General features: G+C 60.3%; 4 protein-coding genes across 8 annotated transcripts; 2 read left to right on the top strand and 2 right to left on the bottom strand.

Moving 5' to 3' along the window:
* The first annotated feature begins 328 nt into the window (after positions 1-328).
* TRIP6 (thyroid hormone receptor interactor 6) lies at positions 329-3,208 on the top strand. The gene is made up of 9 exons (XM_049787901.1): positions 329-555; positions 701-828; positions 918-1,052; positions 1,214-1,588; positions 1,701-1,794; positions 1,878-2,047; positions 2,493-2,671; positions 2,776-2,896; positions 2,991-3,208. Exons 1-9 carry the CDS (start codon positions 447-449, stop codon positions 3,120-3,122), a joined length of 1,443 nt encoding a protein of 480 aa, XP_049643858.1. The 5' UTR covers positions 329-446; the 3' UTR covers positions 3,123-3,208.
* A 2,037-nt stretch (positions 3,209-5,245) lies between these two features.
* SRRT (serrate, RNA effector molecule) lies at positions 5,246-17,192 on the top strand. 5 transcript variants are annotated; one of them, XM_049787847.1, is made up of 19 exons: positions 5,246-5,410; positions 11,092-11,220; positions 11,349-11,495; positions 11,731-11,919; positions 13,272-13,441; positions 13,525-13,709; positions 13,782-13,883; positions 13,970-14,084; positions 14,352-14,509; positions 14,593-14,654; positions 14,768-14,846; positions 14,950-15,138; positions 15,248-15,421; positions 15,493-15,646; positions 15,731-15,924; positions 16,059-16,215; positions 16,594-16,683; positions 16,781-16,907; positions 16,987-17,192. In XM_049787847.1, exons 1-19 carry the CDS (start codon positions 5,289-5,291, stop codon positions 17,060-17,062), a joined length of 2,619 nt encoding a protein of 872 aa, XP_049643804.1. In that variant the 5' UTR covers positions 5,246-5,288; the 3' UTR covers positions 17,063-17,192. The 5 variants fall into 5 exon arrangements, with proteins under 5 accessions (XP_049643804.1, XP_049643802.1, XP_049643803.1 ...); XM_049787845.1 differs by having other exon boundaries at positions 16,763-16,907; XM_049787846.1 differs by having other exon boundaries at positions 16,582-16,683.
* A 27-nt stretch (positions 17,193-17,219) lies between these two features.
* Positions 17,220-17,823, bottom strand: UFSP1 (UFM1 specific peptidase 1 (inactive)). The gene has a single exon (XM_049787893.1). It carries the CDS (start codon positions 17,691-17,693, stop codon positions 17,286-17,288), a length of 408 nt encoding a protein of 135 aa, XP_049643850.1. The 5' UTR covers positions 17,694-17,823; the 3' UTR covers positions 17,220-17,285.
* A 312-nt stretch (positions 17,824-18,135) lies between these two features.
* On the bottom strand, positions 18,136-23,167 carry ACHE (acetylcholinesterase (Cartwright blood group)). Its single transcript, XM_049787858.1, has 5 exons — positions 23,056-23,167; positions 20,475-21,979; positions 19,732-20,216; positions 19,086-19,255; positions 18,136-18,434 (listed from the first exon to the last, which is right to left on the bottom strand). Exons 2-5 carry the CDS (start codon positions 21,525-21,527, stop codon positions 18,313-18,315), a joined length of 1,830 nt encoding a protein of 609 aa, XP_049643815.1. The 5' UTR covers positions 21,528-21,979; positions 23,056-23,167; the 3' UTR covers positions 18,136-18,312.
* Between the last annotated feature and the right edge of the window lie 1,824 nt (positions 23,168-24,991).

Here is a 24,991-nt window from a genome sequence, read left to right as displayed (position 1 = left end):
TGGGGTGGGGTGGGGTGGGAAGACAAGACAAGACGGTCTGGGGTGGGGTGAGGCCACGGGAGAGGGTGTCGGGGCACCCCGGGACCCCGGAGGGGGGACTGGAGGCGGCTGGCTGCACACCCTTCCCAGCCCCCCAGGCGGGCCCTGCCTGGCAGGAAGCCCTGGAATGAAGCCCGGGCTGGCGGCCTGGCAGGAGGGGGCCCGACTAGGGGGAGGGTACTGGGGGGCCACGTGACCCTCCCCCAGGAATGCGGTGACGTCACTGGAGGCGTGGCCGCCCCCAAAATTGGGGAGGAAGGGAAAAAAAAAAAAAAAGAAGAGCCAGGAAAAGTTTCTTTCCTGGAGTGCTTCAAGGAAGCGTGGGACGGAAGAAGGGGGGAGACAGACAGCCTGAGACCCGGGGCTTTGTGGGGACCCCAGCGGGCCGGAGTGCTCTGCTCCTGACCATGTCGGGACCCACCTGGCTGCCCCCCAAGCAGCCGGAAACAGCCAGAGCCCTTCATGGCAGGGTGCTCCCCCGAGGCGCCCCGGGCCCGCTGCCAGCCCATGGAACAGGTAAGAAAATTGGGGGGTTGCCATCATGGGGCTCTGGAGCCCCCAGGCCTGGCTCTTGCCCAGTTCCTGACATCCACCTCCGCTGCCCCTCCCCTCCCACGGTGGTGTCCCCGAATGTCACCCTCCTCTTCTTCCCTCTCTCCAGCACTCCAGCCCCATCCCAGGGTCAGTTTCTGTCCTGTCCCATCTGAGCAGTGCTACCAGGGCCCCGTGGGGCCGGAGGAGCGGGGGCTGTCCTGGGTGGGGTGCCACGGTGCACCCCAACGCTCGCAGGTGAGAACCTAGCTGGCAAGTGGGAGGGAGGCCCAGGGCCAGAATGGAGAGCAAGCTCAGCTCACTTTCATACCTTCCCACGGTCCCAGGGGCTCCCCCCAGAGAGAGGAGAGAGGGGGGGCGTGCGTCCCGGAAGTCTAGACGCTGAGATTGACTCACTCACCAGCATGTTGGCTGAGCTGGATGGGGGCCGTGGCCCCGCTGCCCGGCGACCGGAGAGGCAGGTGAGCCCCAAATTTGCCCTGTACCCCATCTTCCCCCACAAGCCTAGGGGGCAACTGGGCCAGGCTGGCTGTGGAGGGCAAGTCCTTGTCAAATCTTGGACCTTCCTCAGGGGTGCTGGGGGATGCCAGCCTTGTGCCCACCTGTCTGCCTTTCTTCGCAGGCTTATGAACCCCTACAGCCCCCTGCCTACCGCCCTGGGGCATGTTCCCTAAAGCTGAATGGAGGGAGCACTTCTGCCCCTGCACCCCCATGTCCCTATGGAGGCCCCACTCCGGCCTCCTACACCACAGCCAGCACCCCAGCCGGCCCAGCCTTCCCGGTGCAGGTAAAGGTGGCCCAGCCCGTTCGAGGCTGCGGCCCCCCCAGGAGGGGGGCCTCTCAGGCCTCTGGGCCTCTCCCGGGACCCCACTTTCCTCTCTCGGGCCGAGGCGAAAGCTGGGGGTCCAGCTATAGGAGCCCCCGAGAGCCAGGCCCGGGAAGCAAAGAGGAGGCAAACATGGTATCTGGAGGAAGAAGCAGCGGCTATGGGCCCCAGGTGAGTGTGAGGCACTGGGGCTTGGGATGGCCCCGCAAAAGGACCTTGCCTGGCTGGGAAGGGCCTCAGATGAGGTTTGTGGGTGATGGGACCCCAACTCCCCATACTGCAGGTGTCCCTGAATCAGCCACCCGAAGTGGAGCTGGAGAGGTTGGCTAAGAAGCTGGTGCAAGACATGGCCCGGCCCCCAAGTGGCGAGTACTTTGGTGAGCCGATCTGGAGGAGGACTGGAGTAGGGGGTCTGGGGTGGGTGGCCGTGTACCCTGACCCTGTCCCCGCTGGCCCGAAGGTCGGTGTGGCGGCTGCGGAGAGGATGTGGTCGGCGATGGAGCCGGGGTGGTGGCCTTGGACCACGTCTTCCACGTCAGCTGCTTCGTGTGTGCTACGTGCGGGGCCCAGTTGCGGGGTCAGCACTTCTACGCGGTGGAGAGGAGGGCGTACTGTGAGCACTGCTATGTGGTGAGTACCAGGGGTTCAGTCCATAAGGGGTGGGGGACCCCCCATCCTGGGTGAAAGCATGTAGACCCCAGAGGGGCAGCTGGTGTCTTCTTGGCTGGGAAGCAAACATGGGTGCCCCAAGAAAGGCGGCAGCAAGGAAGGCATTTGGTCTGAGCCCCGGCACCACAGATAGAACCAGGAGTGAGTCCTGAGCATAGTTGTGTGTGGGCCCCCCCTCACACACACAAATAAATGCAACAACAACAAGAAAGGGGCTCTGAGTCAGTAGCTGTAGGGCAAAGGCATAGCCAGGCATTGGGTCTCAGGGAGGTTCTGAAGACAGGAAACGTAAGTGCTGAAGGACCTGGGGCTTGTTCTAGGTGATTCTTTGCTGAGTCACACACTGAGGGGGAGCAAGGTTCTTCTCCCTCTCTGCAACTTTCTTTCATTCCCCGCCACTCTGTAGGCCACCCTGGAAAAGTGCTCTACCTGCTCCCAGCCCATACTTGACCGGATTCTGCGGGCCATGGGCAAGGCCTACCACCCTGGCTGCTTCACCTGCGTGGTCTGCCACCGTGGCCTCGATGGCATCCCGTTTACAGTGGATGCCACCAGCCAGATCCACTGCATCGAGGACTTCCACAGGTCAGGCCAGGCCCCGGACCAGCCCCTGACTTCACCTGGGCCTCGGAGCTCAGCACCACCCTAGCCCTGGGCTGACCAACCTCTGTATTTTCCTCTGACCCCAGGAAGTTTGCCCCTCGGTGCTCTGTGTGCGGTGGTGCCATCATGCCAGAGCCAGGCCAGGAGGAGACGGTGCGCATTGTGGCCCTGGACCGCAGTTTCCATATCGGATGTTACAAGTGCGAGGTCAGTTGGGAGCCTTGGGTACAGGGGCCAAGGGGACTCTCCTAGCCCGGGTTTCTGGGTGGCAATGCTGTTGCATCTTTATCTCTTTCTCCAGGAGTGTGGAGTGCTATTGTCCTCTGAAGGGGAGTGCCGGGGGTGCTACCCGCTGGACGGACACATTCTGTGCAAGACATGCAGTGCCTGGCGCATCCAGGAGCTCTCGGCCACTGTCACCACTGACTGTTGAGAACCCTCCCGGTCTGCTGTCATTGGCCAAAGGCTCTGTCCTCTTCCTTTGTCCATTAATAACACCCTTTGAGTTTCCAAAAAAAATACCGTGCATATTGTCTGTCCGACTCACACCAAGGTCCCTCTGGCTTCCTGGAATCTGCGGGGTTCCGGAATGGTATCACTGAGAAACTGGGTCCTCTGATCGCTGACCCACCCCCTTATCCATTGTAACAGTTGCTGATGTAACTGCTGGAGACCCACTCTTGATTTTGGTGCCTGATTCAGCTCAGTATTGGTTGTCTAGAGCCTACTTGCAGAGCCGTGGTGGCCTAGCACATGCAAAGTTGGTGTGTTACCATGAGCCATGTCACAGATCCGCCACTATCACTCATTGAAAGTAGTTTGTTGAGGCCGCTGGAGTGATGGGACAGCGGGGAGGGCTCTTGCCTTGCACATGGCCGACCTGGATTCGATCCTCAACATTCCATATGGTCCCCCAAGCACCACCAGGAGTGATCCTTCAGTCCAAAGTAACCCCTGAGCATCGCTGGATGTGCCCCCCCAACAAACACAAATGATTAGTCTGATGGGAAGACACCTTTCTTGTGCTGGGATCCTTCAGCAGCTTGCACCTGGCTCTACACCCAGGGATCACGCCTGGTGGTACTGGAGATCAAACCTGGGTTGTCTGTGTGCAAGCATTCCACCTGCTGTACTATATTCTGGCCTCCTATTATTTTGCTTTTTGTGTTTGGGTCACACCCAAATGCTCAGGAGTTACTTCTGGCTTGGGGGACCTTAAAGGACGCCTGAGGATCAAACTGACCTAGACTAGTGCATGCAAGGCAGATGCCTTACGGCTCACGGCTCCAGCCCCTGGCCTCCTATTATGGTGATTTTTTTTTTTTTTTACATATCCAGAGATTCTCAGGGATCACTTCTGGTGGTGCCTGGGGTCTAACCTGGGTGGGTGCGCCATAATGGGACTTTCACATCTTCTTAGGTGCAATTCCCTTAAACCTACAGCATGTGTAGGGTGCTAGGCCCTACCTGAACTCCTCTCCTGCCCCTAGCAGTTCCTTTAGTGGTGGTGATGGTGGTGGGGTGAATGCAATGCTAGGGACAGAAGTAGGCCTCTGGCTTGCCCCTCGCCCCAGCGAAACGAGTGAGCCATCTCTCCTGCCTGACAGTTGCCAGTTCATTACATTCACTTCAATGGAGAAGAGGGAGGTGCGGATGCATTTGGGGGGAAAAGGCAAAAGACTCCTAATTTTCCTTTAAAAGCGGGTTGTCTCTATGCAAGGGCTAGCCAGAAACCCCAGGGGCTTCCGCAGCAGGGTTAGAAAACCCCAAGAGGTTCCGAACCCCTGAAAGCCGCCGATTCTCCGGGTGCGAGAAATCACACAAAATGGTGGGAGATGCTTTAAAATGGTCGCTCAGCTCGGAGAGGCCGCATGCACCTTTGCAGCCCCGGGCCCGCGCTTAGCAAGAGGGGCCGCCCTAGCGTCCACACACACCCCCTCATCTAGGCCGGGCAAAGCAAAGTCCCGTGGCGGCGGGACCCCAGCTGCTGAAGGCAAAAAACGGGCTCCGAACGCTTTCCAGGGGAGCCAAGAGACCACGGGAACTCGTCGGGAAGAAGACGAGCCTTAGGAGAGACCCTGAGGTCCGCAAAGTCCGGCGGCAGCGAGGTCGCGAGGCCCATCCCGGCTTCCGTAGTTGCTTTCACCCCGGAGATCTCGCGAGACTTGGGAGAGAGGGAGGCCCCGCCCCTTCCGGTCGGGGCCCGCGCCCGCGCGACTCGGGAGCCTCCGCGCGTCGCTAATTGAGCTGCGCAGGCCGCGCGGGCGGGCTCCGGCTGGCGGCGTCGTCCCGGTCGTTCCCGCCGCCGCCGCGGCCGCCAACTCGTCGTCCCCTTCTCGGCCTCGCCTCTGACTAGCCAGCCGCACGGAGGCCCCCGCTTAGCCCGCCAGGCCCGGCGCGAGGCTAACGGCCCCGCAGGTGGGGGAGGGGCGGGGTGCGGGCGGGATGGTGTTGGGGAGCGGCGGGATCGGGGATCGGCGGGGTCCGAGGGTGGCGCCCCGGCTTGATCGCGCGCCCCCCCGCCCCCGCTCATGGTGCCCCCCCCACCTTGCAGCCTCCCCCAGGCCACCCTCTGCCCCCCCCCCGCGCAGCTCTCGCCATGGGTGACAGCGACGACGAGTACGACCGGCGGCGCCGGGACAAGTTCCGGAGGGAACGCAGCGACTACGATCGGTCCCGGGAGCGAGACGAGCGGCGCCGGGGGGACGACTGGAGCGACCGGTGAGCTGCCCTCACCGTCACCGCCGCCACTGCCTTGGTGGGGGCCGCCCCCCCCCCAGCTCGCTGCTGTGTTTTTTTGCAGCTCCTTGGGATGCAAGGCGGGAGGGTGCTGGCTGGGGTCCGGTGGGGCTTGGTTTGGGAACGTCCAGGGCTTCACGTTGCTAGTGTTGCACACCCCCACGCGACACACACACACACACACACACACACACACACACACACACACCCGTTGCTTTCATGAAAGCACTTTGGAGGAGCACGTCTTTAGGGGAGATCTACATACACACACACACGCGAGGAGCATGTCTTTAGGGGAGACCTACACACACACACACTTTTGCTCTCATGAAAGCACGTCTTTGGGGAAGACTTGCACACACACACACACACAAACACCCACACACCCACCGTTGCTCCCATGAAAGCATGTCTTTGGGGAAGACCTACACACACACACACACACACACACACACACACACACACACACACACACACCCCGTTGTGCTCATGAAAGCACATCTTTGGGGGACACCTGCGTTGTCTGTGCCTCGTGGAAAGTGCAGGCAGAAAAGGGGCCTTGCGTGTCCTGCTAACTCGCATCCTGACGCTGGGAAGAGTGTAGAATAGACTTTGATTGCGGTTCGGTCTTTTGGGTCTTTTGAGTTCAAGGCCTGACCCTTTTTCCCACGTATTATCTTGCCCGGCCCCCTCTTTGGATGAGTAAAGTTGGTTTGAATGGGTGTTTTGGGGGCTGTCCTAGGAGGCAAAGGGCTTTGGTTAAGACTTAAGCCTTTGGTGTGGAAGAAGAGCCTTCGAAGCTTTGTCTGAAGGGCGTCATGAGTAGCTCGCAGGTCCCGGTTCCGGAGGCTGGGGCTGCTTAGCTGTGACTCTTGTGTGTTGTTTGGGTCCCTGATGCTTTCAGCGCAGTGGATCCACCCATCAGGTCGTCCTATCATTGTGGAGCCTGGCACTCCCCTCTCCTGGGGAGGGGTTTGCAAAGAAAGAACATCTTGTTTTCCAGTGTGCTGGGTGGAGGCGAGGTGGGTTGGAGGAGTTGCATGAAGGTGGACTGAGGTTCTTACTTGCTGTCTCCCCCACCCCCGCCGCCCTGCTCAGCCCCTACCTGAGTACCTGGCTTGTGTGGACAAGCAAAAACAGATCTCCAAAATGTTTCTTCAGATTCATTTAGTCCTGGGCTTGGAGCAAGGTATTGGCAGGGTGGAGGGGTGGGACCCTAGGAGAGGGAGGGCTACTCAGTGAGACTTGGGAAGTTGCAAGTCTTTCTAGGACACATGGAGCCAGTATTTTTGAGTTGAGAGAATAACAAAGAACCTACAGTTGCAAGTCTTCCTAGGACACATGGAGCCAGTATTTTTTTGAGTTGAGAGTATAACAAAGAACCTACTTAATTAATTCTTGGTCTTGGAAGATATCGGATCTGAAGACCCTTGATGGGTTTTTGTTTTGTTTTGTTTTGGGTCACACCCGGCGGCTATCAGGGGTTACTCCTGGCTCTATGCTCAGAAATCGCTCCTGGCAGGCACGGGGGACCATATGGGATGCCAGGATTCGAACCACTGTCTGTCCTGGAATGGCTGCATTCAAGGCAGACACCCTTCCACTGTGCTATCTCTCTGGCCCCAATGGGCTTTTCTGTTTTGCCACATCTAATAGTAGTGCTCAGGGATCAGTCCTTGGACTTGGGTCATAACTTGGGGTTCTAACCCAGATCTGCTGTACCATCTCTCTGGCTTGTTTTGGTTCTTTTTAGGGCAAAAACCCACATGTTTGTACATTGGCTCTTGCACAGATGCTGACTAGGGCCAGTAATGGGTGACACTGATGCTCCCTTGGTGCAGATGAAGGCAGTAGCAACAGTCTAAAATGTTGAGGGGCCAAAGGGGACCAGAGAGGTAGGACAACCTTATATGCAGCCAACTCAGGTTTTGTCCCTGGCATCTTTGAACCTGCTAGGATTAATCCCTGAGTGTAGAGCCGGGAGTAACCTCTGAGCACCTCTAGATGTAGCCCCAAAATAAAAAATAAGTGAAACTGAATTAAGACAAAATTTTTTTAGGGGCCAGGAGACTGGGATCTGGTTCAGTAGCACAAATGTGCAGCACTGTGTTTGACCATGTGCCTGGATCAAAACCAGGTTCACTGTGACCCACCTCAGTAGTATGGTTCAGGGTTTGGGTTCTGTTTTGTGCCCAGGGCTCACTCCTGGCTGAACACTTCATTAAACAAATGTTTCCTTCTCCTTGGTGCTGGGGCTGTACCGGGGTGTGGTGTGCACTTGCACTTGGCCTTGGTGCTCACCGAGGTCTGGACTCCTTTGGCTGTGCTTATTGGGGGACACTGCTCTGCTACTCAGGTTAAGGTGGAGTGTGTGTCAGGGCATGCACTTCCGGCTGTGATGTGCATCTTTTTGTGGTGCTTGCAATAAGTTCCTTCTTTTTCTGTTGTTTTTGGGCCACACCTGATGTGTTCAGAGGTTATTCCAGGCTCTGTGCTCAGGAATTACCCTGGGGCTCAGGAGACCATATTGGATGCTGTCAAACCCGGGTTGGCTCTGTGCAAGGTGAGTGCCCTCCCCGCTGTGCTGTTTCTCCAGCTCTATGCACCCCTTTTCTGTGGTGCTTACACAGAACTCTGGCCTTGGTGTGCCCGAGAATCGTGGGAGTGGGGAAGCATTCAATGTGTGCTGGGGTTGGTGCTGGTGAGCATGCTTGTATGTGTGTGCTGAGAAATGGGTTCTCAGCCATTTTTGGACCATGGCCTTCACTTAACTTCCAGTTGGGGGGGCTGCCTCCTACCTGTTGGTTCCCCCGTTTCCTGTCCTGTTGTGTGCACCATTGACACGATTTTCACCAGTGGCCTCCTTGAGATACCTGGGGACCCAGGAGCTGTACCAGGTCCCCAGTTGATCAACACTGCTTCTAAGCACCGCTTGGTCTTCTGGGCCTTGCATCTTTTCTCCTTGGCTGGAAGGGAAACATGCTCAGCGTGTGGGGAAAGTGTGGGGACGTTGGTGGAAAGGCATTGTGGGCTTGGATTGCAGGCCAACGGACAGTCCTGTGGTGGAAAGCCATTTCTACCTGACTTGAGTGCCTGTCAAAACAATGGCTATTTACACCTTGTTTGTTAGACACTTTCTTGGAAAGTTATCCGAGAACCTGTAACTTCAAAGGATCTTCCACTTGTTGCTACGGGGGGAATGGAACTTTCCAATGAAAACTTGAATTTTGGAAAACTTGTAACCGCCAGTGTAAGCTTGACAGCACTCTACTACTTAGACAAAATTTTTAGGGTGGTGGATGCTTAAGTAGTTCCTCCTGGCTCTGCATTCAAGAATCATTCCTGGCAGTGCTCAGAACCATATGGAATGCAGAGGATTGAGTAGTGTCAGCCACGTGCCAGTGCTCTCCCTGCTGTGCTGTGCGACAGCCCCAGTTAGACATTTCTTTTCCTTTTTTTTATTTTAATTTTTTTAGACTTTTTTTTTTTTTTTTTTTTTTTGGTTTTTGGGCACACCCGGTGATACTCAGGGGTTACTCCTGGCTATGCACTCAACAATCGCTTCTGGCTTGGGGGACCATATGGGATGCCAGGGGATCGAACTAAGGCCCTTCCTAGGCCAGCGCGTGCAAGGCAAACGCCCTACCACTTGCGCCACCACTCTGCCACCCCATTTAGACATTTCTGGAGGGAAACATGATGAATATGCCAAGGTTCTTCTAAGAGCAAAGCAGAACTGTTGATTTGTTTTTGTTTTGGGGCCATACTGGTGATGCTTGGGGCTTATTCCTAACTCTGTACTTATAATCACTCTTAGTGGGGCTCGGGGAACTATTTGTAGTACCAGGGATCAAACCTCGCTGTACTATTACTCCAGCCCCAGGACAGGGGATTTGAATGTTGCTAAGTACAGATTGTTCACTGATAGGGTCTCACCTTTAGCATCCCAATGGTTTTAGAGGTCTTGGGATCTCCCCAGAAGCCAGGGCGATCTTGATGCTTGCAACCCCAAGTTGGGTGTGGCCTCACCCAACCTACCTGCAAGTGTTAATTTGCAGTTATTTGAAAAGGCAGTAGTAACTTTTTTTTTTTTTTTTTTTTTGGTTTTTGGGCCACACCCAGCGGTGCTCAGGGGTTACTCCTGGCTGTCTGCTCAGAAATAGCTCCCAGCAGGCACGGGGGACCATATGGGACACCAGGATTCGAACCAACCACCTTAGGTCCTGGATCGGCTGCTTGCAAGGCAAAAGCCTCTGTGCTATCTCTCGGGCCCGGTAGTAACTTTTTTAAATAACTTATTATAGCAGGTTGAGTATTAACTAAATTAGAATGTAGCTGTCTCTCGGGAGCTCAGCTATATTTTGGCAGGGGCAGGAGATTGCTTGGCCTTGCATACAGCTACCTGGGTTCAATCCTTGGCAAACCATATGGTCCCTCGAGTCAGCAGGGAATGTTACCTGCAATGCAGAGCCAGAAGTATGCCCTGAGCACTGCTGGGTGTGGCTCCCAAACAAAAAGAAATAGGTGGAAAAAAGGGATCCCAGGGCTCCAGCAATAATATGGTGGGGAAGACCTTGGACATAGCCAACCTGGGTTCGAGCCCTGGTATCCTGTATGGTTCCCCAACCACTGCCAGGACTGATTCCTGAGGACAGAGTGTTGCTGACAATGCACCCAACTTGCGCACTCTCTTTTTTTGCCCTCACTTCCCCCTTTTTCTACATACACACTCTCACTTCTCTCTACCCTTTTTTCTTTCTTTCTTTGTTCTGTCTATTCACTTTTTCTTTTACTCTCTCTTTACCCACCTCCTCTCTTTCCTTCTCTCCCCCACTCCCCAGCAATACACAGGGCTTACTCCTGGCTCTGTACTTAGGGATCACTCTTGGTGGGCTCATACGGGGTGCTAGGGATTGAACCTGGGTTGACCTCATGAATATGTACTATCCCTTCAGCCCTAGGTTTTCTTCCTGTTAGATGGGGCATGTGGAGGCTGGTGGCTGACAGGATGGCCAGAAGAACCCTGATGTCCAAGAGTTTTCTTGGCAGTTCAGCAGGGGCCGGTTGGGATTGTGCTGGAGCCAGACACTGTGGGCTTGAAGTGGCCAAGCGGGGACAGGGCCACACACTAATGGGCCAGTAGGAGTGACCAGGCTTCCCCCTGGCTCTACACTCAGGGATTGATATTGGGGTGCTAGCGTGCCAGGTTGGCTGTGTGTGAGGCAAGTGTCCTCCCCCCGTCCCATGGCTCTAGCTCTGTGGTGGAAGCTTCACCATATGCTGAGATACCAGGAATATGGGACCCAAAAGGAATGGGGGTCCGCTGTTTCCAGGGAGCCTTACGAGGGAAGAGGGCAGGCTTACTTGTGCCCTCATGCATGGCCTGGGGTTCCACTCTCCCTTTGTGTTCTCCTGACCCCCCTAGGTTTGCATTTATTTATTGATTTATATATTGATTTATACTGTGCTGAGGGATCACCCTGAAGTGGGCTGGAGGGGACGGATGACCATGTGTTGCCTGGATTCATGTGTGCTCCTGCAAGCTCCTGGCTTGCTGTACTGTATCCCTTGGTTTTCGGCTCTCAGGCAGGTGTGTCAAGGTGGGAAGGGATCCTGTTCCCAGTGGTGGTGTTGAGTGTGCGCCCCTCCCCTCCTCTCTGCAGAGAGTGGGACCGTGGGCGTGAGCGCCGCAGTCGTGGGGAATATCGTGACTATGACCGAAACCGCCGGGAACGCTTCTCACCCCCTCGGCATGAGCTCAGCCCCCCGCAGAAGCGCATGAGGCGAGACTGGTAAGTTCGCTGGGTTCCTGGCTCTGGCTTCTCCGCCGTGTCTCCTCAGATGCCTGCGGGACTCCGCGTGGCCTCTGGAGCAGTGGCTCCTTCCTTCTTTGTCTGACTCTTGTGTCCCCCGCTCTCAGGGACGAGCACAGCTCTGACCCGTACCACAGTGGCTATGACATGCCTTATGCTGGGGGGGGCGGGGGCCCCACTTATGGCCCCCCTCAGCCCTGGGGCCACCCAGACGTCCACATCATGCAGCATCATGTTCTGCCCATTCAGGCCAGGTAAAGACCTACGCCAGCTTGTGGGTTCTCAGGAGAAGGCAATGGGGTGGCTCGGGAGTGTTTGGAAGTGGTGGCTGGAGGCAGATGCATGTTGGGCACAGAAGTGCCCGTGGGCTGGGGTGCAGCTGGATTGGGGCAGCATGTGAAGTGGACAGAGGAAGGGGGGGACAGTGGGTGACCCCGGGCCCTGCTTCCTCCCCAACCAAGACTTGCTGCTGGGTGCCCCTCTGCACAGGCTAGGCAGCATCGCTGAGATCGACTTGGGCGTGCCCCCGCCCGTGATGAAGAGCTTTAAGGAGTTTCTCCTCTCGCTGGATGACTCCGTGGATGAGACGGAGGCCGTGAAGCGCTACAATGACTACAAGCTGGACTTCCGGCGGCAGCAGATGCAGGACTTCTTCCTGGCGCACAAGGACGAGGAGTGGTGAGTGTGCCCCAGGCCCTGCATGCTGCCCGCCCTGCCCCTCCACGACTCTGGGCGGGGGATGGTGCGCCCTTTCCCAGGTCCTCAGGGCTGGAGCCTCCAGTTCCCTGGGGCCTGCAGGTTGACTGCGCCTCATTGGCTGCCTGTTGGGTCACTGTCCTTCCTCATTGCTGGGACCCAGCGTGGCCAAGCGAATCCAGACGAGACACATCAAAGATCTCAGGGCCATTTGACAGAAAAAGAAGTTTAATTTTTTCTTTTTGTGGATGTTTTAATTTTAATCAACCATCTTTTCCCCCCTTCCTGCTCCTCCTCCTCCTCATCCTCTTTCTGCTCCTCCTCCTTGAAAAGAGCCAGAACTGGGAACTACACCCGCTCATCGTCGGAGCTCGGAGCAAACCCATCTCCACCCCCACCATACCCAGCCCAAACCTGAGCCCCCCGGGCTGAGCCGCGCTGCCCGGCCAGGCAGACAGGCAGGGTACCGCTGTGCACAATGCAGTGGTCTAGCTGAATGTGATTGCTTAGGCAGCTAGTTAGTCAGGGCCCCACCGCGGACCCCGCGGGGCTGGGGCTTCCGGGCCAGCGCCCCAGCAGGAGCCAGCATGGGCGCTGGGCGCGGCTAGTTAAATCTTGAGCTCTGTTTGACCAAGCGGCCAAGGTAAAGATCCTGGAGGTGATGCCTGCGGCTTTCCTTTCCTCTCACAACCTGTGGCTCTCCTGTCTCCTGCTCCTTCCTGCCTTCTCTGTTGTCTCCACAAGCTTTCCTTCCCTCTTTCCTTCTCACGCTCCTCACCTCCTTGCCTCTGTGTTCCCTGTGTGTCTGGTCTGTAAACCACCCTTACCTTTTTCCTGTTTTCTGGGACCCCCTCACATTCCCCGTCTCACTCCTGATTTCTTGTTTTTCCTGCCAGGCCCTTCTTTAAATTTCTCTTCTCCTTCCTTTCCTCCTTCCTTCCCTTTCCCTGTGGGCAGTGCCTGCGGGTATTTGGGGTCTCCCTGTGCTCCTGTGCCCACAGCTTCTCTTCCTGGGGGGAGAAAGGTGTCCTTCCTTGGTCGGCTCTTTCTCTGGCACACTCAGGTGTCCTCTTGTCTGCCACCTCGGGATGATGGGAGCCGGTGGGGGCAGGAAAGGGCGATGCTTGGGGCCTCCCCGCCCTTGGCTCTCTGGCCCCACTGGAAGCAGCCCTGGCCCTGGCCAGCCCAGGACTCTCCCTTTCAGTCTTGTCAGAGCAGAATCTGGGGAGGGGGGTTTGAGCAGATGGGAGCTCTGCCCTGATCTTTCTGGGCCCCTCTCCATTCCCTGGCCCTGTCCCCTAGTGACTGTCTCTGCCTCCCCTTTGCCCTCGCAGGTTCCGGTCTAAGTACCACCCGGATGAGGTGGGGAAGAGAAAGCAGGAGGCCCGAGGGGCCCTGCAGAACCGCCTGAGGGTCTTTCTGTCCCTCATGGAGACAGGCTGGTTCGATACCCTCCTCCTGGACATTGACAAAGCTGATGCCATCGTCAAGATGCTGGATGCGGGTACGCACTCTGCCCCAACTGAGTTTGGGGGGGCGCTAGGGAGCGGGCGAGGGCCTGGGCATTAACCTGTTCTTTTTTGGCAGCTGTGATCAAGATGGAAGGAGGGACAGAAAATGACCTACGCATCCTGGAGCAGGAGGAGGAGGAGGAACAGGCAGGGAAGCCTGGGGAGACCAACAAAAAGGAGGAAGGCCGGGCTGGGCCAGGCCCGGGTGATGCAGAACGCAAGGCCAATGAGAAGGAGGACAAGAAAGAAGATGGGAAACAGGTCAGGGCACTGTGCCTGTGCTGGGGGCTGGGTGGGTGGGAGGGAGGGAAGTTCTGACTCAGCTGTCTCTAGGCTGAGAATGACAGTTCTGAGAATGACGACAAGACCAAGAAATCAGAGGGTGAGGGGGACACGGACGAGAAGAAAGAAGACTCAGAGAAGGAGGCCAAAAAGGTAGGCACTGCTGCTTGGAGGAGAGTGTTAGGTGTTAGAGGAGCATTGGGTCAGCAACTCACCACGGTATGGTGCTTGCTTCCCAGAGCAAGAAGCGCAACAGGAAACAAAGCGGCGATGACAGCTTTGATGAAGGCAGCGTGTCTGAGTCCGAGTCGGGCTCTGAGAGTGGCCAGGCAGAGGAGGAGAAGGAGGAGGCGGGTAGGTTCAGGCTGAGGAACTGGGGAGAGAAGGGGGCCTCTCATGTAAGGCCTGTGGATCCCCCTGAGCCTTGTGCCCACCCAGCCAGTGTGACAGTTTAGTCGCCTCCAACTCATGACTGCCCTCTAGCGTATGCATGTGTCTTGGCTGCCCTTTAGTCCCCACACCTGACCCCGGTCAGCAGTACACACCCTACAACCTGGCAGCAATGTGTTTAGTGGCTACTCTGGCACCGGTATATTCCCTGGTTCCCTCTCCCAACTGCAGAGGAAGCAGTCAAGGAGAAGGAGAAGCCCAAGGAGGAGGAAAGGGAGAAAGCCAAAGACGGCCCTGCGCTGGAGTGTAAACCAAGGCCCTTGCACAAGACCTGCTCTCTGTTCATGCGCAACATCGCCCCTAACATCTCCAGGGCCGAGATCATCTCTGTAAGTGGGGGCAGTGGGCAGCCAGGACTCCTCAGGATAAATGGACGCTCAGTCCCTGAGTGGTGTTTGTTCCTGTCTTTCAGCTTTGTAAGAGATACCCAGGCTTTATGCGAGTGGCCCTCTCAGAGCCCCAGCCTGAGAGGAGGTGAGCATTGGGGGAGCCGGGCCTGAGTGTCGGCTTGGAGGTGACCTGAGGTGCCAGTGGTAGGGCCTATGGCAGGCTGAGGCGCACTGTGCTTACAAGATTAACTTGCACAGGTTTTTTCGTCGTGGCTGGGTGACCTTTGACCGCAGTGTGAACATTAAGGAGATTTGTTGGAATTTGCAGAACATCCGGGTGAGTGGGGGGAGCAGAGAGGTGGGGGTCCCCCTGTCAGTGCTCTGGTGCCACTTGGCCTATCGTGGGTGGCCAGAGGTGGTGAGTGTGCTGCTGCTTTTAGCTCCGGGAGTGCGAACTGAGCCCTGGGGTGAACCGAGACCTGACACGTCGTGTGCGGAACATTAATGGCATCACCCAGCACAAGCAGATCGTGCGCAATGACATTAAATTGGCAGCCAAACTCATCCACACCCTGGATGACAGGACCCAGCTGTGGGCTGCTGAGCCCAGCACGCCGCCTCAGCCCACGGTCAGCGTCACTAAAAGCAATGGGGGGTGGGTGGGTGGGGAGGGTAGAGGACTGGCTATTGCATATGCCCCAGCTGCCTCAGCCTCACTCTGCCCGTTGTCCCTTCCAGAGCCTGCCCTCACAGAACCCTATCCTGAAGAATATCACTGACTACCTGATCGAGGAAGTGAGCGCCGAGGAGGAGGAGCTGCTGGGGAGTAGTGGAGGGGCCCCCCCTGAGGAGCCACCTAAAGAAGGGAACCCTGCCGAGATCAATGTGGAACGGGATGAAAAGCTGATCAAGGTGCCAGTAGAGGCTAAGGGAGGGCCAGGTGATGGGGTGTGGGATAGGGTGACCTTGGCTTCCCGTCTTAGGTCCTGGACAAACTGCTACTGTACCTGCGCATTGTGCACTCCCTGGATTACTACAACACCTGCGAGTACCCCAATGAGGATGAGATGCCCAACCGCTGTGGTATCATCCACGTGCGTGGGCCCATGCCCCCCAACCGCATCAGTCACGGGGAAGGTGTGTGTCTCCCTGTCCCCTGCCCTCCTGAACTCCTCTGTCCTTGTGGCTCCTCCTCCAATGCACTATCTGTCCCCAAACCAGTTCTCGAGTGGCAGAAGACATTTGAGGAGAAGCTGACACCCCTATTGAGTGTACGGGAATCCCTCTCCGAAGAAGAGGCCCAGAAGATGGGGCGTAAAGATCCTGAGCAGGAAGTGGAAAAGTTTGTCACTTCGAACACCCAGGAACTGGGCAAGGATAAGTGGCTCTGCCCTCTCAGTGGCAAGAAATTCAAGGTCTGAGATGTCGGGGGGGGGGGGGTGGTGGTGGTGGTGGTGGTGGGGGGGGGGTGCTGGGGGCAGCTGCACATGGGCTGGTGGTGTGGGTCCTATTGTGCTCTCTGGGTTCTCACGTGCTCCACCTTGGCTAGGGCCCCGAGTTTGTGCGAAAGCACATCTTCAACAAGCATGCTGAGAAGATAGAGGAGGTTAAGAAGGAGGTCGCCTTCTTCAACAACTTCCTCACTGATGCCAAGCGCCCAGCTCTGCCAGAGATCAAACCTGCCCAGCCACCCGGGCCTGCCCAGAGTAAGATACGATCCGTGGGGGTGGCCGCCCACCACCCTATACCCCCCCCACCTCTTGACTCAACATCAGCCCTAGGAAGGTCTTTGGTCTTCGGGCGACTCCCAGTGAGGCTTAGAGACCATGTGGGGTTGGGGTCCTCTGCAAAGCTATTGTGTTTCCCCCTGTCCTCTGTCTCTGGTCCAGGTTGTTCCTTAGACTGTCCAGATGTGAGTGACAGCAGAGTAGAGAGGACATTTGCCTTCTTCCCCATGGTTGACTTGGTTTAATCCCTGGCATCCCATACAGTTCCTAAGCCTGCCAGGAGTGACCCTTGAGCTCACAAAACCAGGTGTCCTCACGCAGTAATTCATACTCCTTTTCCTGTTGTACTCCCCCCAGGCCTGACCCCGGGACTCCCCTACCCGCACCAGACTCCCCAGGGCCTCATGCCTTATGGTCAGCCCCGGCCCCCCATCTTGGGCTACGGAGGTAAGTCCAGGAGGGGGTTGAGGTTGGGATGGGGGCTGTTGGAGGGAAGGAGCAAGGGAGAGCATGGCCTCTTACACAGCTCTGCTGGTTCTCATAGCTGGTGCTGTCCGCCCCGCCGTGCCCACAGGAGGGCCTCCGTACCCCCACGGCCCCTACGGTGCTGGCCGAGGCAACTATGATGCCTTCCGAGGCCAGGGGGGCTACCCTGGAAAGCCTCGGAACAGGTGAGCAGCAGTGAAGGTGGCAGCTTTCCCGCCCTCCCTGGCACAGGGACCCCCAGCTCATCTCTTCTCACCTCGACAGGATGGTTCGTGGGGACCCACGGGCCATTGTGGAATACCGTGACCTGGATGCCCCCGATGATGTGGATTTCTTCTGAGCACCCGTGTGCCCTCAGCCGTCTCCTATGACTGCCGTGCCCCATCCTGCCCGGAGTTTTTTGTACATTCAGCCCTACTGCCAATAAATGCACTTCCAACAGCGACTGCACAGTCGCCCCCACCCCGAAAGATCAGGCAGTCGGGCACAGGGGGGCCTTTATTATCACCGGTGGTTGGGTCGGGCCCATGCAGCGGCCAGTGGGAGGCGGGTGGGGCCGACTGTCAGTCTGGGACTGCGCTGGTCAGGCACAGGTTGTAGAATGAGGTGGGGTCGAAGGCTGTGCCGGCTTCCTGCCAGCCCACCCACCCAGCGGTCTGCAGTTCTCGGGGGCTGCTCGGAGTCCCCCAGCAGTGAGGGTCCAGGACCAGGACCGACGCCTGGGGGCCTGGGCCCAGGCACACGCCCAGCAAGGCCTTGGACCGGGCGTCCGCATCGCCGCCCACCATCACGGGGCCCCCGCCGCCCGCAAAGTGCCCGTGCAGCGTCTCCAGCTGGTCCCGCAGCCCGGCCCCCCGGGGCACGTGGCACAGGCGCCCCCGGGGCCCCCCGAAGTAGTCGAGGCAGAGGCAGGCCTCCACGCAGCCGATCCAGTCCCGGGAGCCGCGGAAGCCGGGCGGCTTGTCGCCCATGGCCTCCAGGGCCGCCTGCACGGCCGCCAGCGCGGGCACCCGCGCGGGCCGGCCCTCGGGCCAGGAGCACAGCGTCTGCAGCGTGCGGTAGCCGCAGCCCCAGCCGCGGTCGTCCACGCCGTCGCAGCCGTAGTGGTAGTAGAGGTAGTGGCCCGAGAGCAGCGCCAGGCGGCCGGCGCGCGGGGCTGCCAGGCCCACGTGGACGTCCCGCAGCGGCTCCATAAGGCTGCGAGGCTGCGGCTCCAGGAGCGCCGGTGCCGGGAGCGAAGCCCCCGCTCCCACAATACCTCGCGGCCCGGCGCGCCGGACCCACCGCGCAGGCGCAGAGCGAACGGGCCCGCCGCTGCGCAGGCGCATGCGCGCGGCGCGGTGCTTCCCGGCGCTTACTCCCATCCCGGACGGCAGCGACGGCCCCCGCCCGCCACGCCCGAGTCGTGCACTCTCCCGTGGTGTAACAGTTTATTGGCAGCCCGGAGGCGCGAAGGCACCGCGGGGGCGGGGGCTCGGCGACGCATGCACAGGGCGGGCGGGATGGGCGGGCGGAGGCGGGGCCGGGCGCTTACATCCCAGCCCTTAATTGATTAATAAATAAATAAGTAGCGTGTCCGGCGGCGGCCGGTCACAGGTCGGAGCAGCGGTCCTGCTTGCTGTAGTGGTCGAACTGGTTCTTCCAGTGCACCATGTAGGAGCTCCAGCGGTGGAACTCGGCCTTCCACTGGCGCTCCGCCTCGTCCAGCGTGTCTGCGGCCGGGGCGCGGGGCCGGGGGCGGGCGGGCGGGCGGGCAGGAGGGGAAGCGCGAGGGGCGGGGCCGGGGAGGTAGAGGCGGGGCCGGGGACCGAGAGCCAGGGACGAGTGGGAGACAGATCCAGCAGCGGGAGGATCCGAGGGTTGGAGAGGAGAGAAAAGAGAAACGAGGGCCGGTTATAGTCCCCCTGTGCAGCAATGTCCTGCAGAACCCGGAGCCTACCCTGAACCCCCGACACCAGGCTCAAGCTGCAAAGAATAATCTTTTTTTTTTTTTTATAAAAATGGAAAAATAATTCTGTCACCGTGGAAGCAACACAGGCTAGGGGATCCCTGAGATGGCCGCTCACCCTCGAGCTACCCTCCTGACCTCCCGTTTGAGTGTCTTGTGTGAGAGTGCAAGGCGCTGGGTTGGAGATTCCTGAGTGTAAAGTGTGTGTTTTTGGGGGGTTCCTGCTCCACTGTTCCCAGTCACGGGCGCAGGACTGGAGAGAGGAAGAGGAAGAGGAGGGCCAGGGGAAGGCCAGGCTGGGGCCTCGGGGCACCTGCCCCCGGGGCGGACCCTGGGCTACTGCAGGGACACTCTGGCGGGGAGAAGAGAGGGGTCCCCTCCCCGCGTGCCCAGCCCGGCCCCAGCCCCAGCGTACCCGTGGCACTGAGCAGCTTGGGGAGGAAGCGGTTCCAGAAGGCGCAGGCTTGTGCGTGCAGCCCCTGCCGAACTTCCAGCGGCCTCAGGTTCAGGCTCACGTACTGCTGCGTGTCCCCAGAGTATTGCGGCCACTGCGAGTCTTTAGGGTCCGGGGGACTACTGGGGTTCCTGCGGAAGGGAAGGAAAAGGTCAGTGCAGGTCCCTGGAGCAGCAAGTCCTGATCTGCCCTCCCTCCCTATGGGGTTCACCTCTCACCCCTTTTCCAGGAGGCCCTAACTTCAGGAGTCTGCTCTGCCCCAGCTCTCCCCTTTCCTCAGTTTTTCTGCTCCATTTCTTTAAATATTCCATTACAGTGTATGCATTAACACACTATTTAATAAGTGTAAGGAAGATGGTCCCACCTCCACCAACAATACGGTAATAAGTGTGAGGGGGTTAAGATGTGAGCCCCCCCCCTCCAGCTTTATCTTAACCCAGCTTTTACTTTGAACAATACCCAAAATGATGTGGGATTTTTTTTTTAGACTGGTAAAGTATGTGCTTGAAGCTCCTAAAGGCCCCAGGTCCTGTTCCTCTATCTGTCCTTTTCTCCTGGGGGTCTTTTTCGCCTCATTCCAACCCCCACCTCTGGCCCCTCAACTAACCCTGTGCGAGCGAAGTTGGCCCAGTATCTCATCATGCGCCGGGCCAAGGTTTTCTCCTCTGTGGTGTAGTTCAACCCAGGTTTCAGGGGGAGCCCAAAAACGAACTCGATCTCATAGCCATGGGGAACCCCCATCCAGAGGGGCCAGGAGAGTGTGGAGGCGCGGTGTTCGAACAGGTAGGCATAGACCTGTGCCCCCCGGGCGGCCAGCCGCCCAGCCAGGTGCGCCACAGGACACACAACATTGTGGTCGCCCACCACCTCGCTCAAGGCGTCTCGCAGGAGCTTTGGTTCTTCGGGGTGCAGCCAGTCCGTGTAATGTAGGACCACAGCCTCGGCAGCCAGGTCACTTGCTTGGGGGACCCCGAACCGTACTCCCGACAGGAATTGAGCCCGGCTGATGAGGGACTCGTTGTCTTTGCTGAAGCCTGGGGCCCCGTAAACCAGAAAATAGGAACCTTCGTCCTTCACCACACCAGCTAGCACCTGGAGGGTGGATGGGTGGGGGAGACACAGACAGGAACAGGTGGACAAAGGGCCAGAGAGAGGAACTGTCATCACAATCCCAAACCCTGGAACTGTGGGGGGGGGGGCAGTGTTAAGTCCTAGTGGGGAGGGACGGAGAAGTGGAAATGGGGCCCACTTGGCTGATTGCTGCCCCCCATCAATGGACGCCCTCGGGGTTGGTTCCCGGGAGCACCGAGGGGGGTCATGTGTCCGTGAGGGGGGAGCAGCCCATCTCACCTGCAGGTTGCTGAAGTCACCTGCCTCCAGGAGGGCCTCTGGGGTGTCACTGAGGAAGTCCCCGTCCAACACGGGCACGAAGGAGAAGCGGAAGACGCTGTCCTGGGGCAGCACATGCCACTCGAAGTCCACCAGCTTTTTGGCTGGCTGCCCCCGTAGGCAGGCAACCAGCTCAGTGTCGTTGGCACCTGCTGCCCCCATAGGGCACCCCAGCAGGCGGGCCAGCAGCGTGGCCCGGCGCCGTGCTTCCCCGGGGCTCACTGAGGCCCAAGGCCCATTGGGCGACCCGCTCTGCATCACCACCCGGTGGAACAGGCCCCGGCTGGGGGCTGACAGCAGATGCATGCCCACCGATGCGCCTCCTGCACTCTCCCCGAACAGCGTCACTGACGTGGGGTCCCCCCCGAAGGCCGCTATGTTTTCCTGCACCCACTGCAGTGCCAGCCGCTGATCCAACAGCCCCACATTGCCCGGTGCCTCACGGCTGCCAGGCAGGGCCAAGAAGCCGAAGGCGCCCACCCTGTAGTTCATGGACACCAGCACGGCACCCTCAGCCTGGACCAGGAAGCGGCCGTCATACACGTCGAGCGATGCGGCACCACTGTAGAACCCACCGCCATAGATCCAGACGAGGACTGGGGCCGGGCTGGTGGGCCGAGGGTACGGCGTCCACACGTTGAGGTAGAGGCAATCTTCACTCAGCTCACGGTTGGGGTTCCACATCTCACTGCCCTCGAAGCCGGGGTACTGATTGTCCACGAACTGGTAGCAGACATTCTGGAAGGCCGTGGCGTCAAGCACCCCGGACCAAGGTCGTTTGGGCTCGGGTGGCAGGAAGCGGCGGGGACCCACAGGCGGCTCACCGAAGGGGATGCCCAGAAAGGCTGAGACGGGGCCTCCGGGGGCCATCAGCCGGACACCCCGCAGCCGCCCCCCGCTGACAGTCACCAGCAGCTCTGGGTCTTCCAGGCTCTCCACCCCTCCTTCCAAGAGAAAGAGGAGGAGAAGGAAGAGGAGGAGGAGTGGGGAGACCTGAAACGATGGGGGCCTCATGTCTGGGGCCCGGAGGGTGTCTGCAGCAGGGGAGGAGAGAGGAAGAGACAGACACAGAGACACAGCTGGGCGAGGCAGCGCTGGGCCAGTTATCAGGGCGCTGCAGGGGAGGTGGGGCAGGCTGGCAGCGAGGCAAGCAGCAGCAAAGAAGGCTGCGGACAAGGGCAAGGCCGGGGAGCCGCCGGAGGGGGCGGGCGCTCCCCCCACCCTAACGGGCACATGCGGGAGGCCGCAATCCGTCCCTCCCGTGCCCTACGGGGCCCCGGCCCTCACCTCTTTTCCCTGGAGGGGGCACTAGGGGTGAACAGGAGCCAGAGGCCGTGGTCCGTCCACGCACTGACCACTCTCACGGGTGGGGCCCTGTCTGCCAGAAGGCTCGGCGGGTGGGGGGAGGACCCTGGCGCCCGAGAAGATGCAGCCTCTCCTCTCCGGCCTGGGCCAGGGCTGGGGCCCTGCAGGGTGGGTTGGGGGCGATCAGGGGGTGTAGGGGCTGCAGGGGCACCGCGGTGCTCGCCTGCCTGCAGGCTCTGCCACGCCCAGCGCCGCTCCGTTCACTGTCTGGCCACCTCCCCGCGCTGCTGCCCGCGGACACCAGCGGCGGCGGCGGCGCATCTTCCAGACTAGCCTCAGCGCAGGGGCGCGCCTGCCCTAACCCCCCGGCGCCCCAAGTCCCGCGTCCGCGCGCCTCTCCGGTGCACGCCACGGCCAGCGGAGGGCACTAGAGACCGAGGAAAGGCCGGAGGCTCCCCGCCCCGAGCGCGCGCCAGCCGGGAACTTGGGGTGGGGGGTCTCCACGGCGCGGCGGAGAGGTGGGGGGATGTCTGGAGGGGTGGGTCAGGGCACCCTGTGTTCCCGGAGCTCCCGGGCGGCAGGGGGCGGGGGCGCTATTTTGGGGGCAGCAGCTGCCGCTGCGGGTTCCGGCCTCTGCAGCCAAGAAGGGATCAAAATTCCCCGGGTCGGAACTCCCCCCGGCTGCCCGCGGTCGGTCACCCCTCGGCCGGCGCAAGCAGGGCCGGTGGAGATGCGGGAGGAGATTAACTCGGAAATCCGAGTGCGGCTAATTATAACTCGGGGCTTCCGCTGCGCCGCCGCCGCCCCCTTTTCCAACAAACAGAGCCGGCGGGGTCCCCCCCGAGGGGCGCTCGGGGCGCGCGGGGTACGAGGTCGAGCTAAGCCCAGGCCGGGAGCGGGGTGGGTGGCCCAGCGGGGCGCCGCGAACCTGCGCAGCTCGGGTTCCGCCCCATGCAAGGGGGTGTCTCCCCGAGCTCCCAGACTTGGGCACAAGTCGGGGGTAAGGGGCAGGGGGCGCGGGGCGTCCCCCTTGGGAAGCGAGATCCGAGGCGGCGGCCGGCACCCGGGCGGGGCACGGAGTCTTGCTTGGCGAGGACCTCGGTGGGAACGACCCCCGAGGAGGCCGGGGAAGAGGAGGAGGAGGAGTTAAGGCGGAGTGCAGTGCGGGGCGGCGGGGGGCGTCCCGCGTAGGGGTTCGGATCCCCCCTCACCCGGGAGGGCGCCCCGTGAAACTCACCAGAGGCGGCCGAGCCGGGCCGGGCCGGGCCGCGCCGGGAGCTGGAGGCGGCCGATGTTCCGGGGCGCAGGCTGAAGGCGACTCTGACAGCCAGCCGCCGCCTCCGGCCCCCCGCACACACCCCCTGCGGGCCGCACGGCGCCCCCGCCCGCCCCGCGCCCGCCCCTGCTCCGCCCTCGGCCCTCCCCGCCGTCGCCTCCCTCCCCGGTCCCTCCCCGGCCCCGAGAGACCCCTTGCGCGGCGTGGTGTGGCGTGGCGCCGACAGACGGACAGACACCCGCAGCGCCAGACGGACGGACCGAGGCGGGCGAGACAGACAAGGACAGGCGCGGTGGCCGACAGTGCCAGACGGACACTGCACGCTCGGGGACACCCCGGCAGCCTCGGGCGGGGCCAGCAGCATCCCCGGGATGCTACCCCGCAGCCGGCTTGGAGGGCGCGCACGTGCCGACGCGCAGAGCTAGCCCTCCGCTGGCATCCTGGGGGGGGGGGGGTTTGTAAACTCTGGCTCAGGGGCTCCGGGGACGCTGGGCGCTCCCGGGAACGAGGGCGCATTCGTAGGGGTGAAGTGCACGCGTGGGATCCCGAGTGGGAGGAGGTGGAGGTGACACGGGGACACCCGAGCGCGTCGGGATGGCGGCCAGCGGGGTGGGTGGATGGGTGGCACGCATAGGGCTGCGGGGTTGTGGGGGGGGGCGAGGTCACGCTTCACCGCCTGTAGTGGAAACTCCCGGAACCCCCGTGGGTGGGCGCGCTCCGGTTCCCTGACGGGTGACCGACCGACCTGGGCCTATCCATCACCCGATCACCCGGGTCTGGCCGGGGCATGACATCACCGGGCCCCGCTCTCATTGGCCACGGCGGCCGGCAGGTGGGTGGGAGCGGCTTGGTTCGGGTGCCCCCTAAACCGGTTCCGAGGTTGCCTGGGCCGCGCGGCGCCCCGGGTCCTGCTCTCCGAAGGGGGTCCCCCGCTGCCCAGGAGATTGGTGCGTCTTTACGCGCGCGGTGGGTACCATGGAGAGAGCACTCGGGGCCTGTCCGCGCCCGTACCCGTACCCGCACCCGGAGTCATAGGGCTGCCTGCAAGGCCGGGTTGGTGGTAGGAGGAGGGTGCCCGGCTCGCCAGCCCTCGGCCCTGCGTGGGGAGCCCGGCCGGCGCGGGTAGCGTTGGGGCGTGCGTGCGCGCGCGCGCTTGGCGATGCGGGGCTCCGCGTGGGGCGGGCGCACGCGCGCACGATGCTTCGGCTTTCCCGCAGTGCCCTTTGCGACCCCGCGGGGTCTTCGGAAGATTTCGGGGCGGGTGCACCCCTATCCAGACCTGTGGCCGTAAGCACACCGCGGGGTCTTGGCTCCCCAAGCTGCGCGCACTCAGCGGCGCCCCAGCTCCCCGCAGGGCTCGGCTCCGCGCGCGGTCACTCGTGGCTCGCCGTGTCTGGCCGCCAGGTGGCGCCGCAGGCTGCCACTCGCACTCCGAAGGCTGGGATGGATTTGGAGTGGAGGGGCTTAGTGGCGGGGAACCCCCTTTCGCCGTTTCTGTCTTGGCCAGACCGTTCTGCTTCGCTTTTCACATGCCCTTGGTCTCCGATATTCAGGGTTCTGGCCCAGCTGATTACCAGGTTCCTTTGAGATCAGCCTCCCGCTGTGGATCCCCAAGGGAAAGCAGACCATGTATGTTCCAGAAGGAGCAAAGCGTCCCCAGAAAGACCTCCAGGGATACTGAGAATAAGGACAAATAGTGGCCAGAGCCATGGTCCCGAAGCTTGTCCGCGCAGATTACCAACCCACCCCCAGGCTAAGATCAAATAATAGTGTTTAGGGCTGGAGCTATATATAGTGGCAGTGGTGCTTGCTTTGCACGTGGCCGACTGGGTTCGATCCTCGGCATCCCATAAGGTCGTCTGAGCACCGCCAGAAGTAATTCCTGACCACCACAAGT

Source organism: Suncus etruscus, chromosome 15 (genome assembly GCF_024139225.1).
Source record: "Suncus etruscus isolate mSunEtr1 chromosome 15, mSunEtr1.pri.cur, whole genome shotgun sequence".
In the NCBI taxonomy this organism is placed as follows: Eukaryota; Metazoa; Chordata; class Mammalia; order Eulipotyphla; family Soricidae; genus Suncus; species Suncus etruscus.
Note: the sequence above shows the minus strand (reverse complement) of the source record. Positions and strands in the feature narration are given on the sequence as shown.